This window comes from Balaenoptera physalus (genome assembly GCF_965194825.1).
Source record: "Balaenoptera physalus genome assembly, chromosome: 19".
NCBI classification, from domain to species: Eukaryota; Metazoa; Chordata; class Mammalia; order Artiodactyla; family Balaenopteridae; genus Balaenoptera; species Balaenoptera physalus.
In genome coordinates, this window is record NC_138900.1 from 63,920,794 (window position 1) to 63,937,646 (window position 16,853).

Genomic DNA, 16,853 nt, shown 5'->3' on the forward strand with positions numbered 1-16,853 from the left:
GTGGATTTGCACCTGAGCCTCCAGAGTATGTGGGACAAAGTTCCACCTTGGACACAAGAATCCAAGGAGCAATTGGGAAAACTGGCACAGAACTGTCAACTTTGGGATTAGAGCATGGCTTTCGAAAAGGAGGCCTTGTGCTAGTAAACTTGCCAAAAAACGGGGGATGGAACCTCCCCTCCCACATGTGTGAGATGGGACAGGGGGTGGATGAGACACATGCTGGCCACAATATTGTATCTTTTCCCCCAAGTAGGCGAAGATTAATTATAAACCAAAGACCTTGGTGTGCTGAAGAAAAGCAGTTGGTCCCCAGCAGCCTGCATCTTGCTAGGAGAAAAGGCACCCTCCAAGGAACAGGGGCCTGATGAAACTGCACAGTATCAAACCTGCCAACCCCTCCTGGGTCCCCTACACCTTCTCTCCTACAACTATTCTACAGCGCCTCAGAGACCAAGGTTTTAAAAATCCTTCCAGCAAGGTGTAATTTACTCCAAAAGAACAGGTTCTTGTAACTGGCATGAGTCACCACAGACAAGGGAAAAACAAATAGATCAAAATGGTATGGTCCAGTGTTTGACAGATTCGGGAACACAGGCACCTGCGTCACCACCGCAGGGCAGAAGTGACACGACCCTATTTCACTAAGGAGAGGACAAAGGACAAGAGAGAGAAATGTGGTGGCATTTTGAGTGGACACAAGGTAATTGCCCAACACAGATGGATGCGGGAAAGCATGATATCTTATAGCATGCTGGGGTAGGTTTGGGTCCAAACCAAACAGGAGCAGCTGTCCATATGCCTTGAAGCCTGACCCCCGCAGGGCCACCCACCTCTTTAGCATTTGAGTGACTGCTGGGATTCTGACACCCCCTGCTTTCCTGACCATGGACATTTACAGAAGCCCTGACTCCATTCTGTCTGATTTCTATGGCTCCATCTAGATCAGGGATGGTAAGAATGTGGGAAACAAACTCTGCTCCCTCCTCCAGTATCCATGGCAGACATCACAAATTAATCATGGCACCTTCCCCACTGAGTCCAGACTTAACCTCAAAATCCTTAACCCAGACCTCCAAATAGCCCCTGCTATCGATCACTTGACAAACAATATTAAATCCATGTTTCGGACTTCAATTTCTGCCTGGTTGGAATTGTGCTTAGCATTTCTTGTTCCTCAGTGACACCCACTTTGGGGACTTTTTCCCAAAGGAATAATTCAACAGAATTTTTTAAAAATTACAACACACATACTCACAGATGTTCATTGTCAGTAAATACCAGACTGCTTCCACTTTTCAACAGAAGTTGGGTAAATAAGTAAGTAGTATTTACATTGAACACTTCATACATAGCAGACACTTATGATATACAGTATTTTACTTAATTTTTACAACTCCATGAGTTTAGATATTATCATCCCCAATTTTCAGAGGATGCTGAAACTCCAGGAAGTAAAGTAGCTGGCAAAAGGTTGCACACATGGTGAGTGGTGGGGCTGGGACGGAAACCCGTGTTTAACTCCACGCCAAGGTCTTTACCAGGAGAGTGAACACACACACACACACACACACACACACACACGTACATGTAATCACACATTCACTAACAGAATAGTATTCAGCCATTAAAATTATGAAAACTGAAAACATTTATGAAATGTTACATGAAAGGACACACTGTACCTCTGCTATGATTAATCACGCTTGTAATAACATGTACCACGTGGCCAGGGCTCCAGGGGAATTAGCAGAAATCGCTGTGTGGCAGATCATCATTTAGGTCCTTAATTTTGTCTGAACCATTTTTCAAAACCACACCACCCTGGGATAAACCACCAAGGGGGAGAGAACAGAGAGCCTGGAGCTTGCTCTGGGAGGGTCTTTCAAAGGGCAGGATGTCCAGGGACAAACTATGACAAGGACAAAGGCGGGGTTGGTCCATGCAAGGGAAGAGAACGAGGGAGGGAAAATCTGAAAGACAAACGTAGAGAGTGTAAGCAGCCTTCAGCCCCAAAAAAGCACCGTGGCGTGTGCATGCCACACATGGAGACCTGTCTGGACGCAGCGTTCGGGCTCCTTCCGTAGAGACCCGAACACACTCTAACCTGGCATCCCCAGAGCATGGAAACTGTCTGCTGTTGACAGTGTTGGGAATCACTGTGTAGACATCAGGAGGCCAGCTGGCGGGGGGCAACCAGGCAGGCACCACGTCAAGGCCAGCTGGCCGAGGGCTGGGACCCATCTGGGGTTTAGTGATGGGCACCCGGCCACAGCCCGCTGGCAGAGCAGGCTTGTGAAAGCGGCTTCCATTTACATGCTGGGCTCAGGGTTTGGGCGTCTTCCTCTCCCAAGGGTTTTTAACCTCCTGGTAGCAGGAGCATAGAACCAGGTTCCCCACTGCCCTTCCCACCACTAAAGCGGTCTCTGAGTCCCACCAGCTGGCTTCTGTCTTGACACTCACCTTGGCTTGAGGACTCACCCTTCCCAGCCTCAGTTTCCTCATCTGTATATTGGGTGTATAATGGCACCTGGCCCTCCACACATGATCCCTGGCTCCACCGTTCACAGGCCGCTTGGGAGCTTTGTATGTATTTGTGTTAAATAAAGGACACAAGCATGGGAAAGCCCCCTTGCCTGAGCCCAGGCCCAAGTGAAACGCATCAGCACAAAAGGCCCTTTCTGGTTCTGAGAAGAATAAAGGGCCTTTCCACAAACCACGGGCTTGAAGAAGCATAAAACTCCCTGTAACAACAAACAGCTGAAACCCTTTAAAGATGGACGAAGCGCCAAAGCTGGCCCCCCGAGGGCCAGGCAGCAACTAATGCTTTGCAAGGCGGAGCAGCAGCCCCGTAAATCTCACGACACAGAAGCGTGTGGGTTCTCCCGGCTGACCCAACCAGCTCTCACCTCTGCTTTTCACTGACACAAAGCAGAGCCTTTGGAAATTCCAATCCACCCCCAAATCCCTCCCTGAGTGTAAATGGCTTCCACAATTTAATTCAGCCCAAAGAGCAGTTACTGAACATTTACTAGCTTCTGTCCTAGGAATACACCAAGAATAAGACACAGGCTAGAGCCTAAGTGAACGGATCTGTTTCTTCACTTTTTAGCACCTGTTTAGTACTTTTCTAGGTTTGAGAAATACAAATAAAGCGGCCATGGTCCCTGCCCTTGAGAGTACTTTCTAGGGTCACTTAATTATAATTCATGGAATTTGGGTCATAGTATCATACAAACAGATAAAGGAGCAATTAATTCTGATTGAGGCTGGTAGGAGAATGGGGTAAAGAATAAGGGTTTTGAAGGATGAATAGGAGTTCATCAGTCACTAAAAGGAGAAACCTTTTCACATCCTTTACTTTCCTTTAATCCTTCCAACAGCTCTATGAAATTTTATAGTCTCTTTTTCATAAGTGAGAACAGAGTCTAGAGATAAAGTTACTTGCCCGAGGTCCTAGGATGAAAAGTTGCTAGAGCTGGAATATCAACTTGGGTCTCACTCCCCTTAAGCCCATGGTCTCTACCATTTGACACAGCAGCATTTTTTAAAAAAAAGAAACACTGTACAATGATGCTCAGTTTCCAGTTTAAAAAAAAAAAAAAAAAAAGGTTCTACCATCAAGGAGCTTGAGAACCAGATCAGTACATTTAAAAATAAATGTAAGAGGTTTGTTTCCTGCAGAACTTCTCAGAGCCTTCTCAGAGTGCTAGAGGACTTTGGGAAACATGCAGTGGGGTGAAGTGACAGAGTCAGGGCCCCAGGGGCCAGTCTACAAGCACAGGGGACGTTGAGCAACTTCCCCAACTTCCCCGGGCCCCGGGCTCCTCATCTATAAAGTGGGGATAATGACAGAACTATCCTTGTTGTGAAGAAGAAATCATTTTAATGTGTGGAAAGTCCTTGAAAGTGCCAGGCACGTGGTAGCGGCACAATAAAACTCTTGTTATTAATATTACTACCACACTGGTACACAAACATGACCCTCCTTGAGGAGAGTTAGGACATCTGGTCCTGGCCCTGGAGGTGGAGGGGGTCCAGAAGGTAAGCCAGCCCTGCTCCTGGGGTTCAGAGGCCATCAGGATACACTACACTGATGATTCCATGCAGTCATTGACACGCCCGTCCTTACCGCCTCTACTTCTCCTTGGAGGAAACACTCCCTGCCGTTCTTTTCCTAGTGCTGAAAGCTGAGATCTACCTCTGGTTACTTGGCTCCGTGGGGCTTCCCTGGTGGCGCAGTGGTTAAGAATCCGCCTGCCAATGCAGGGGACACGGGTTCGAGCCCTGGTCTGGGAAGATCCCACATGCCGTGGAGCAGCTAGGCCCGTGAGCCACAACTACTGAGCCTGCGCATCTGGAGCCTGTGCTCCGCAACAAGAGAGGCCACGATAGTGAGAGGCCCGCGCACCGCGATGAAGAGTGGCCCCCGCTGGCCGCAACTAGAGAAAGCCCTCGCACAGAAACGAAGACCCAACACAGCCAAAAATAAATAAATAAATAGCGTTCCCTTTAAAAAAGAAAAAAAAAATACAAAATAGATAAAAGGACCGCGTGAATAAAGTGATTCCGCAAGGCCAGCACAATGTTTCATCGACCGAGTCTGCCCTAAAGCAAGACAGCCTGGCCCAGCGCGGGCAAGCCTCTAACGGGGGGGGGGGGGGTGACTGCCTTGCCCCTGTCATCCCACAGAGGCGCCGGAACAATGGGACGGGTGTTGTGTTGCCGGCACCAGCCGGGCATTTCTGTGCAGCAGATGACGGCTGTGACGACGCAGCCGCGCGCCCTGGCCACTCAGCACATTCCCGGGGCCCGAGTCCGGCTGTCACCATGGCCCAGCACGGCACCCGCCACTGCCCGTGGCCTTGCTGGTCTTGCCTTGTTTTCCACCAGCCGCAGATGCAGCTCAGCATCTCAGCCCGGCTCTGAACACAAACTAAAGAGACCCAGAATCAAACCTCCTGATTTTCAACTCCTCTGGGCTCCAGCCCCGGGCCTGCCGCTTGTTAACCATGGGTTCGGGGCAAATCCTCTCACTGCTCTGGGTTAGGGTTAAGGTTAGGGCTCCTGGGCTTCACTGGTGGCGCAGTGGTTGAGAGTCTGCCTGCCAATGCAGGGGACACGGGTTCGAGCCCTGGTCTGGGAAGATCCCACATGCCACGGAGCAACTAGGCCCGTGCGCCACAATTACTGAGCCTGCGCGTCTGGAGCCTGTGCTCCGCAACAAGAGAGGCCGCGATAGTGAGAGGCCCGCGCACCGCGATGAAGAGTGGCCCCCACTTGCCACAACTAGAGAAGGCCCTCGCACAGAAGCGAAGACCCAACACAGCCATAAATAAAAAATAAAAAATAAAATAAAATAAAAAGGTTAGGGCTCCCCTTGCTGATGCACCTACGCGCAGGTCCCAGGCTGGAACCTGAAGGAGTCTGGATTGTTTGAAGTCAGCACCAGCAAGGGTGGGTGAGGCTCAGGACCTTCCTGTGTTGCTGATGGATGTGACTTTGATCCAATCCATCTGCAAGACAATCAGGCAGGATGGCTCAGCAATAAGATTCATGCCTTGTGTCCCGGGCTCGGCACGCGGTCCTATCAGCTCCCAGGGAAACGCTCCACAACCTAGAAAGCTGTGCATCGTGGTGGTGTCTAAACAGGACAGCGGGGAGTCATAACAGCCGCACTTCCAGGCCTCTATCAGAGATAGTTCTAAGCGCTTTCCGTATAGTTGCTCATTTAATCCTCACAACAACCGCAAGAGGCAGACACTATACCAGCTCAGTTTTAGCCATCAGGGGAGTGAAGCCCAGAGGAAAGCAACTTGCCCAAGGCCATACAGTAAATGGCGGGGCTGAAATCTGAACTCACCCCATCTGGCTCAAACGGCTATACCACAGACCACTGCACTACACACTGTCTCTTTGCCCGACAAAGTGAAGTGTGGTTCATTTAAATGTAATATGCTGTCATAAACCAACTACCCCAAAAAAAATGAAACAATTTCAGAATAAATCAAAACAGAATACGACACAGCAGGTCAAGTCATTCAACTCATTTTTAAATGGGGAAACTGAGGCCCAGGAAGGGAGAGAGACTTGCCCACAGGCAGGCAGGTGGCGTAAAGATCCACTCTTCTTGATTTCAATGTCTTTACATTAACTTACACTGTCTACATCTCATACAAAGCATAAGGATGTGGGTATATTATTTTTATTATTACAAAAACCAAGGGTTATGAGTAATCTTAAACTAAAACTCAATCCATTTATTCTTCACATGGAAACTGTGGTAAAAGGCAGCTAGGGATGTGATCCTGTCCCCAAGACACAGAATCCAGAATGGCCCATCTGGAGACCCCTTAGAGAACATCTGTTCTGAGTCCCCATTAAGCAGAGAGGGCAACTGACACATCAGAATCAGCATGATTTTAGTGACTGTCAGAAAATACCATTATGCCAGTAAAATCGACCCCTTTGTAACATTAATGGCTGTATTTGCAACGGTAGTATAAATGCGAGGTCTTGTAATAGCTTCGGGTAATAAACCTTTTTAAATGCAGAGGTGGAAAATGCGAAAGGTAATGGTCAAAATATCACATTGCACCTGCAGTTCAAGATAGAGCCCCTGCCCCCCACCACCACCGGAGGGCACGTCTGTGCTTTTCATCTACCAGCATCCCTTTCTTTTAACAATCGGAGCTGCCAATCATGGGACCCCCACCTGCCTGGCCCACAGGATGTGCCAACTGGATCATTTTAAGGGAATGATTGACACTGAGGGAGGGGGGCTCTCTCTTCCCCTGGGATCAAGACCGAGAAGAACCACCATGCCTGGACCATTTCTCCTGCTGCACAGAGGGCACCTGAGGCCAAATCCAGAGCAAAGAGAGAAGAGAAATGAAAGGAAGATACTGCTTCAGCCCTGGGTCCAGCCACACCTAAAGCTGGCAACCCCTGCCCTTCCCAGTTCAGAGAGCCAAGCAATTCCCCTCTTTGCTGCAATGTATTTGAGTTTGCCAACAAATCAATTATAACCAATATTCCCAATTGAAGTTACCAAAGAATCATATTTCCCCAAATCACCCTCTTAACCCACTGAGCCAAATTAAGAAAAGTTCTAGATATATAAAGAACTCTGCAGACTGCTAATAGGTTCAGGGTTTCCTTTGTGGGTGATAAAAAAGTGCTGGAACTTTCGGACGATGGTGATGATCGCCCAACACTGCAAATGTACTTCACGCCAGTGAACCGTACATCAAAAGGGCTAACATTTCATGTCACTGTATTTCACCACAATCTTAAAAATGGAAAGAAAACAGGAGCATTGCAAGATTCAAAAGACTGCCCCCACTGGGTGCATCCCAGCAAACATCTCCCTGTGTGCCCTGTTCTCCTGGCTGGCCAACCAGAGGGCTAAGTGTGGAGGGCGGAGTGCAGCAGGAGACCTTCGGACTTGGACGTGCATTCTTTGGCATTTTCCATTCTGTTGCCATCAAGGAGACCCTTGAAAGCTGGTTAACCATTAAAACCCCCAACTGTCCTGAAGAAAAATAGCCCGTGGGGTTGAGTAGGTGGCCATCCGAAGCAAGGATGCCAGTGCTGGAGAGGGTACCAACCGCAGTGTTCACTGGTAATGCTGATTAGGATAGGAAGTAAATGATATGTACTGAACACTTACTATGTCCCAGGCACAGTGCTAACCCGTTAGGAGGTAATCTGACAGCCTATACGGTTTTTTTTGTTTTTAATAAATTTATTTATTTATTTTTGGCTGTGTTGGGTCTTCGTTTCTGTGCGAGGGCTTTCTCTAGTTGCGGCGAGCGGGGGCCCCTCTTCATCGCGGTGCGCGGGCCTCTCACTGTCGCGGCCTCTCTTGTTGGGAGCACAGGCTCCAGACGCGCAGGCTCAGTAGTTGTGGCTCACGGGCTTAGTTGCTCCGTGGCATGTGGGATCTTCCCAGACCAGGGCTCGAACCCGTGTCCCCTGCATTGGCAGGCAGATTCTTAACCACTGCACCACCAGGGAAGCCCAGCCTATACGTTTTTAAAGCGATCCTCACCCCTGTGATGATCTGGAACCCCCGTCTCCTAAAAGTATATCCTAAAGAAACGATCCAGTGGATGACAGAAAGGAGTTGCATGTATTAAAATGCTGGTTAGGACATTATTTCTAACAATAAAAACTGGAAGCAACTCAAGAGGTCAACACCAGGGGGATTTTCAGTACCTCACAGGGCGCTTGTGAAATGGGACGCTCAGCCGCCAGAAAAACCTTCATTACAAAGACTCTGTGGCCACATAATTTATGTAATTATGTTATGTTAGAAAAAAAAAAAAAAAAGAAGAAGAAGAAGCTGATTAGGGAGTGATTCACAGGCCGTGACCGCAGCAATGCGAAGAGGTGGGTGAGCTCCCCCGCAGAACTTGTAGCGAAGATGGAAAAATAAACTGTAAGAATGGAATGATAGGAAAATGTTTTCCTATTGTTATTTTTTAAATAAAAGTTTTATTTGGGGATAGTTGGGGATTTACAGAAAAGTGGCAAGAGACAATACCAAGAGTTCCCATGTACCCCACCGGCCATTTTGACAATTGTTAACATCTTATGTTACCGTGGTACATTTGTCACAGCTAAGAAGCCAACACTGGAACGTGACTACTAAACTAAACCCCAGACTTCATTCCGATTTCACCAGTTTTTCTGTTCCGGGATCCAATCCAGGACACCACATTGCATACAGCCGATTTCTGTGTGTGTGTGTTTTGTTTTTGGTTTTTTTACAATGCAATGGCTTCCTTTTGTATATTCACAGATATGTGCAACCATCACTACAGATTTTAGAATATCTCAGAATATTTTCATCACGTCAAAAAGAAGCCCCATACCCGTTAGCTACCACCTCCCTATCATGGGTTTTAGGAAATTGTTTTGCAAGATGGAGAACACTTTGGTAAGGAGAAAACTATCTCCCCTCCACCTCTCTTCCCCAGTTTATCTTTCTGGAATTTGGATTTTATTTTTCTCAGCATGACCCAGTGTCCTAGCCCCAGATGAATCACTTAGTGTCAATTTTTGTTATGTCCAGGATGGAAAAAAAACTTTAAAATGGGGAACTCTACAGGTAGAACTGTTTAGAAGCTCAGAGACAAAACCAAGGGTACACCCACCTTTTCCTCCTCCTCTCCGTCTGATAGGGACACAGGAGTAAGTCAGCCATGACCAACGCCCAGCTACCCAGACTAGGAATCTCTGCCACTGTTGATATAGCCTTTGTCATTCTATGGCCATCAAAGTCATCATAAAACCCCTGCTGGTGCCCATAAGGTTGACATTTATTCATTCACCAAGTGCTATTGAGCACCTACTGTGTGCTAGACACCATTCAGAGAGCACTCGTGAATTCTCCCATCGGGTCCTCATGGCCACAGTTGGAAGTCATCCATCACCCAATCAGGAAGTGGTGCCATTTTGGTCATCCCTCCAACCCCTTCTCGGTGAGCCACCTGCCCCCACCCCCCAAGAGGGAGACACCAGCCACCACGTTTCTAGTATTTGATGGTCAGGATCACAGATGCGGCTACCACCCCAGAAAGCAATTTGGGGTACATCTCACCAGTGGTGTTACTGGTCCAGAAATGTAGCACGACACGTTCAAAGTCACAGACCAAGGAGCCAAGCCCAGCCCCTTGTGTCCCTGCTGGATGGTGACCCTTTGTGGGATGTGACCAGCACCTCCCCACCCGAGACCCTAAAAGAACACAAGGACAGTTACCTGCACCACCTCCTTCACCAGGGTCTTGTCCGTGCCGGTCTTGGCGCGCTGCAGCCCGCTGACATTCTCGCCGATCCATGTGATGAGGGCGAACTTGGACCTCTTGCTCATCGCGTCCCCGGTGGTGAAGCGCACGAAGGCAAACAATCGGACGTCATCTGCACCAACGGCAAAGGGAGGGCACGGTGCTCGGTTAAAACACCCCAAACATCAGTTAAAACATCCCCAGCAGGGGCTCTGAGCCACGAGGGTGCCCAGAGCCACGTGGCAGGAGCCAACATGCCCTCGCTCAATCTCGACAACAGTGCCACAGGCTGGGATGCCCATTTCACAGACAGGAAGTGGAGGCACAGAAGGGCCATGTGACACTCCTGAGGCTGCAGAGGCAGATGGAGGCCAGGCCTCTCTGACTGCCATGCCTGCGACCCTCCCCTCCCCCATACAGTCAAGGCTCAAATTCTGAATCTGATTTAGGGAACGGAAGTTCGTCGACTCTTTTTATCCCGAATCTTTGAGGCCCTATTTGGAACAGCAAAGCCACATGGTGGAGAGATGGGAACTGGGCTGGGGTGGGGAGGAGAGGAGGAAACAAAGACGGTGGCCCTTGTTCTGGTCTGGGATATAGCTCTGGGCCCACTGGGCATGGCTAGCTTATGGCCAGACAATAGGCCAATAAAGAATTCTGGGGCTTCCCTGGTGGCGCAGTGGTTAAGAATCTGCCTGCCAATGCAGGGAACACGGGTTCGATCCCTGGTCCGGGAAGATCCCACATGCTGTGGAGCAACTAAGCCTGTGCGCCACACTACTGAGCCTGCACTCTAGAGCCCGTGAGCCACAACTACTGAGCCCGCGTGCCACAACTACTGAAGCCTGCGCGCTTAGAGCTCGTGCTCCAAAATGAAGAGTAGCCCCCGCTCGCCGCAGTTAGAGAAAACCTGCGGGCAGCAACGAAGACCCAGTGCAGCCAAAAATAAATAAATAAAAATAAATTAATTAGTTAAAAAAAAAAAGAATTCTGAGTATTTTTCCACTGGGTATGTTATGCTTGTTATACGGTATATGTTTGTTTTTATTAAAATGACTCTGGGGGCTATTCTGGCCGATGGATCTACATTTAAGTCTGTGTCATTGCCACACCAGTAATCTCATCATCATCACTTCAGAATCTCTTTCATAGTACATTGTGCTAAGCTCCCCCATCCCCCGCTGCTCTGCATCCCCAAAATATCAGCTGGTATTCTTGCGTTTTTAAAGTGACGTGTGTGTGTGTATGTGTGTGTGTGTGTGTGTGTGTGTGTGTGTGTGTGTCCACCTCGGTACTCTAGTCATCAGGGGCTGGGTCATTCTTCGTGCTGGGGCCGTCCTGCAGTGCAGTATCCTGGCCTCCACCCACTCAATGTCAGTATGACACCCCCCGGCCCACTAGGACAATCAACAACGCCTCCAGCCATTGCCCAATGTCTCCATCGGGGCAGAACCGCCCCCAGGTAAAAACAAATTCTAGACATACTTTGTGTCCCAATTTAATCAGGACCCCTTTGTGTTTTCCACCAAAATCCTGCACGTTTTTTGGAGGGCATCACATATCCTTACGCAGATGAATGCCTAAGTAGTTCACATGTCAATTGCAGTTATCGGTGAAATCTCATTCCACCCTCCCCCAACCCCCCCTCCCCGCCCCCCGTGAAGGCAGGTACGCGGGATGCTGGTTTGGGGTCATGCATCTTGTACCTGCCGCTCCATTCAGCTCATACTCTCAAATGGCTTTTCGTCGCTGGCTTTAGGATTTCTCAGCGACCCAATGACCCATCGAGCTGTGTTTCCCAAGCACTGTCTGAATCACCTGGGATCTCGCTAAAATGCAGATTCTGATTCGGCAGGTTTGGGATAGGGCCCCGGGGTCTGCGTTCCTAACTAGCTCCCAGGTGATACTGACGCTGCTGATCAAAGGATCACACTTTGAGGTTTTAAGGCTTTTTTTTTTTTAATCAAGGTGTCTTTCTTCCTAGAATCATTCCGGGTGCCACCATGCCGAATCCCACACAAAGTAAAGGTTCTCACCAAGATCCAAGGCCACCAGCCCTCTGAGTGTAATGGAGACACAGTCTACACTGGCTGGTTAGTACCTCAAAGCATGAGCTCATCCTGACAACAAGCTACGCTGTCTAAAGGGGAACCATCTGACCGGGGGAGCTGAGACACAGCCCTGGCAGGCCACGGACTCCTGACTCAAATTCCACATGCGGGCATTTCTTAAAGGAAACAGATCATAATCGCCATTCACGCTGGCACAGCACCTTTCGGTTTACGGGTCAGTATTCATTGGGTCTTTATAAAGATGCTGGGAGGTGGGCCGCGGGGTCGGGGGGACGTCATTGTCACCCTCATCAACATCCAAACAACCGTTTGGTAGATGAGGCTGGGAGGTTGTGTGATGTGCCCAAGGTAACATGCCAAGGACAAAGCCAGCCTGAAGCCAAGGGCTAGGACATCTCCGGTGTGTCTGCCCAGCCCCCCTGCTTTAGGGAACCACCCCACCCAGCCATGGGAGCCTGGTGGGTGCCCATCCTGGGACCTGACCACGGGGGTCAGGCAGTGAGGACAGACCGGTGTAAGGGACACTTCACAGGCCAAATTGACATGGCTTGGTGACCAGCTGGCCGTGGGAAGTGAGGAAGGAAAAGTCCAAGGACAGGAGACCATGTGAACTCCACCTCTTAGTCCCGGAGGAATCTGACTCAATCCCCAAACATCGGAGCCTCGCTGCCTCATCTGTAAAATGGGGAGATTTTTTTGGTTCTCCCCATTTTTTTTTCTTTATTGAGGTAAAAGTCACACCACAAAAATTCACCGTTTTAACTATTTTAAAGCATAGAAGTCAGCGGCATTTAGTACATCCAAAATGTTGTGCAATCATTTCCATTACCTAATTCCAGAACATCTGCATCATCCCAAAAAGAACCCCCTACCCACCAGCCGTCACTCCTCACCCCCCCCCCCTTCCCCCAGACCTAAGCAACCACTAATCTGTCTTCTGTCTCTGGATTTGCCTGTTCTGGACATTTCTCACAGATGAAACCCTACACTGTGTGGTCTTTTGTGTCTGGCTTCTCTCACTCAGCATGTTGGCAAGATTCACCCGCGTGGTAGCATGATCGTCATTCCTTTTATTGCTGAATAATATTCCATTGTACGGATGGACCGCATTGTGTTCTGTTCATCCGTGCATCCACTGATGGACACTCGGGATGTTTCCAAATCGGGGTAATTTTATACCTCCCTCCTTCCTTGGCCGTGAGGGTTAAATAGGACGCTGGCCCGACATGGTAGAACCTTCTCCCCAGAGCCTGAGCTACCAGGCAGAGCTGCGGGTGGGAAGTGAGCACAGGAAATGAGGCTGTCCGGGCTGAGGAACTGAAATTCACGCAGCCACGCACGGCTGGTGCAGGACTTTCGTTCCCGAGCATTTCCCAGCATCGAGGCCGCTTTTGGGAAGCCAGCACGCTGTTCCGAGTAGTGTTATTGGAGGAACAGGAGAACCAGCTCCAAAGTGTTTAATTAAATTGCAGCCTTGACTTGAGGGGGAGGCGGGCCACACCTCAGATGCCTCGCGCCTTCTTAAGGCTAAGACAACACCAGCAAAAGAACTCGCAGTCTGTTTCCATGGCAACCACTCTATTTCCCTTTTCCTCATTGGTCAGCCTGGACGTTTGGGATCCCATGACCACACTTGGATCCCAACCGCCCCATCACTGGCCAAACTCAGTGGGAAAGTTACAAACCATGTGTCCCAAGTACCAGCCCAGGACCTGGCACAAGACAGATGTCCGATAAGTCAGTCTCACGCCCACCTCCAAAGACACAGGGAACCTGGCTTTTAAGACCTTCCAGAACTGCAGGCCAATGTCATTTAAATTATCAAGGCAGGAGAGACTGCTTTCCTGGGTGCCTGTTTGGTGCTTATCTGACAATGGTCTGGCCAACAAGATTGCTGACGGTTTTGAAAATCCGAGAGTCACGTTTTGCTTACAAATGTCTGCCACTCGGGATTTGGCATGACACTGAAAAGTCAGCTGAAAGTCTGAGATGAAAAACCTGTTGGTCTGAGTGACATTTTCACAGCTGCCCACACAGATCTCTGTCCCCCACGCATCCTGAAGGAGGTCCTAAGCCCATTTGACCTCCAACTAGTCAATGCAGGAGGAAGTTCTCATTTAGTCGCTAACTTCCTTCCTCTGAACAAACCAGGCAGACCAAACACGGATGTGCACACGGGTGCATCACCTGGAAGGCAGAGCTTGATCCCATCAGATATGCATATACGAGTGTGTGTGTGTGCCTGTGTGCATGTTTGTGCGTGTGTGTGTGTGTGAATGCACGAGTGGGCACATACACACTAGGATGGCAAAATTGGCCGGAAGAAGGTTGGTACTTGGGGTCACTGTCACCCTTGGGGTGGCACTTGGTCCCCAATGGGCCAATGGCACATCTTTCCAGTCTGAGATTGAAAAGTTGAGGTGCAGCCCTGGACAACCCTGGTGGGGGGCACCCGGGCCCAGGACTCATACCAGGGGACACACACTCTGAGCTCCCTCTGTGAGAGGTCCCAGCACAGCTGTCTACACCTGCTGCTCCCTTGACCATTCAGTCTCAACATTCTGGTCTACAGCATCCAGGTTGAGTCCAAGTTCCGGAATCCATTAGAAACTCATCCCCTCTTCATACCAGCTCTGTGATGAGACCAGATTCCTGAATGCCTCTAAGCCTCAGTTTCCTCATCTACAAAATGGGTCAACTACCTACCTCACAAGCTGGTTGTGAGGATTAAATGAAAAAGAAAGAGATGTGAAAGGCTTGCCTGATGGGGACGGTGACGATTTTTCTATCCCTATCTGTCTGGTGAAACTGCCCTCCGAGGTCCACAGTGGCCTCCTAACTGCCAAACCCAATGGGACAGCCTCGAGGACTTCCCTGGCATTCCAGTGGTTAAGACTCCATGCTCCCAATGCAGGGGGCCCAGATTCGATCCCTGGTCGGGGAACTAAGATCCCGCAAGCTGCACGGTGCGGTCAAAAAAAAAAAAAAAAATCCCTCCAACAGGACAGCCTCTTTGCCTTCCAGCCTCTCTGCTGGCTTTCTGTATCTGCCAAACTTACGCTCACTTTGCTCGGTTTCAAAGTAGGGGCCCTCCTAGGCACACACAGTCATGTGGCCGCTCGTCCTATGAGTATTTCTTGAGGACCTACTGTGTGTCAACCACAGTGCCAAGCACTAGGGGGCACAGATAAGACCAACAAGGGTCCTGAAGATGACAGAGGCTGTTTACTAAGCACTTACTACGTGCTAGGCGCCGTCCTAAGCACTTACATGTAGCTGCACGTTTTTCCATCCCAACCTCTCTGTCCGGTCAGCATTGCTCACGATCCCATTTCACAGATGGAGAAACTGAGGCTCAGAGAGGTGAAGTGATAAGAAGCCAGACATTCCTTTTCTCTGATTACATCTAGAGCAGCAGTTCTCAAAGTGTGGTGCTCAGACCAGCAGCAACAGCATGGCCCAGGAACTCATTAGACTGTGAATTCAGAAACTCTGGGAATAGGGTTTGGGAAGTGAGTTTGAATGAGCCCCTGGGGCATTCTGGTGCCTCCAAAGCCTGAGAACCACTGACCTAGAGGAAGAGGTGAGAAGAGAAGATGGGGTTTTCAGCTCAGAGGACCCACTCTCCTGTGGCCGGGAAAGGGAGTGAGACAAAACGTCTCACAGGCAGAAAAGGTGAAGTGCCCAGAGTTCAGCCCCACCCACTTCCTCCCCACCAGCACCTTTTATTTTAAGAAATTGAGAGTGTAAAGGAGCTTCCGGTATGGTGTGTCTTCTCAACACCAGAATTTACAGAATTTGAGGCATCTAGGCCTGGTTTCCTGACCATCTCCCCATCAAAGACCAGCGGGACGGTCCCCGCAGAGTCTCCCCCTTCCCCCGAATCCCACAGCCCAAGACAGAAGAGCAGTATTTAGAGAAAGAGCTGCTGAGCTACGGTACTGGTAATAGGGAGTTTTTCTGTGACCTCTGTGTCTGCTGACATAAGCCATCATTAACAAGGATTCCCAAATGCATCACAAAACCACACAGAGCTCCATCTCAGGGGAGCCATTAACCGATGACAAAGCAAGGTTGGGAGCCCCGACCCCGAGGACCATCAACACCACCGCTCGCTGCCTTCTGACCTTCGCTCCAATTCCGGACTGTGGACACCCTCCCCTCCCCCGCTCAGTGAGAGTCTTGTTCATGAAGAGATGGTCCTCACAGGGCGTTCATAAAACTCCACTCTCAAAAGAACTTGACCCTTTGGCTGGTCTGTGAAGCCTCATCACGGGCCAAGGATGGGTTATCAGTGTGAAACAGCTCCTGAGCCAGTCAATCCCACAGCCCTAAGGACACCTCAGGACCTAGAGACCCCAGGCAGGGCCCACTTGGTTCAAAGTCCTGTTCCTCTTTTCAAGGCTCCTTGCCTCCACTGACTAAGTAAGTTAATTTGCAGCATAAAGTCATTGCACGAAAAGTTCTTGGGATATTGCCTGGCAGAACTGTGCTCAGAAACGTCGGCAGTGGACTTCCCTGGTGGCACAGTGGTTAAGAATCCACCTGCCAATTCAGGAGACACGGGTTCAAGCCCTGGTCTGGGAAGATCCCACATGCCGCAGAGCAACTAAGCCCGTGCGCCACAACTACTGAGCCCGTGAGCCACAACTACTGGGCCTGAGCTCTGGAGCCCGTGAGCCACAACTACGGAAGCCCGCGCGCCTAGAGCCTGTGTTCCGCAACAAGAGAAGCCACCACAATGAGAAGCCCACACACCACAACGAAGAGGAGCCCCCGCTCGCCGTAAGTAGAGAAAGCCCACGTGCAGCAATGAAGACCCAACACAGCCAAAATGAAAAAAAAAGAAACGCCGGCAGTGGTCACTAGGCGTTCTCTACTCTACAGCCCCTTCCTCCCCTGGCCTTCCTCTATCCCCCTCTCAACGCTGCATTTCCCTCTCTCTCTCCTATCAACTGCTTTTACCAGCCCCTCCCCTTCTCCCATCTCT

General features: G+C 49.8%; 1 protein-coding gene across 1 annotated transcript in view; it reads right to left on the reverse strand.

Moving 5' to 3' along the window:
* The window catches only part of COTL1 (coactosin like F-actin binding protein 1), a 43,987-nt gene that overhangs the window by 7,625 nt on the left and 19,509 nt on the right, over nt 1–16,853 (reverse strand). Inside the window, exon 3 of the mRNA XM_082438322.1 lies at nt 9,767–9,924. Within this exon, the coding sequence (XP_082294448.1) occupies nt 9,767–9,924 (158 nt within the window). The remainder of the gene's footprint in view (nt 1–9,766; nt 9,925–16,853) is intronic.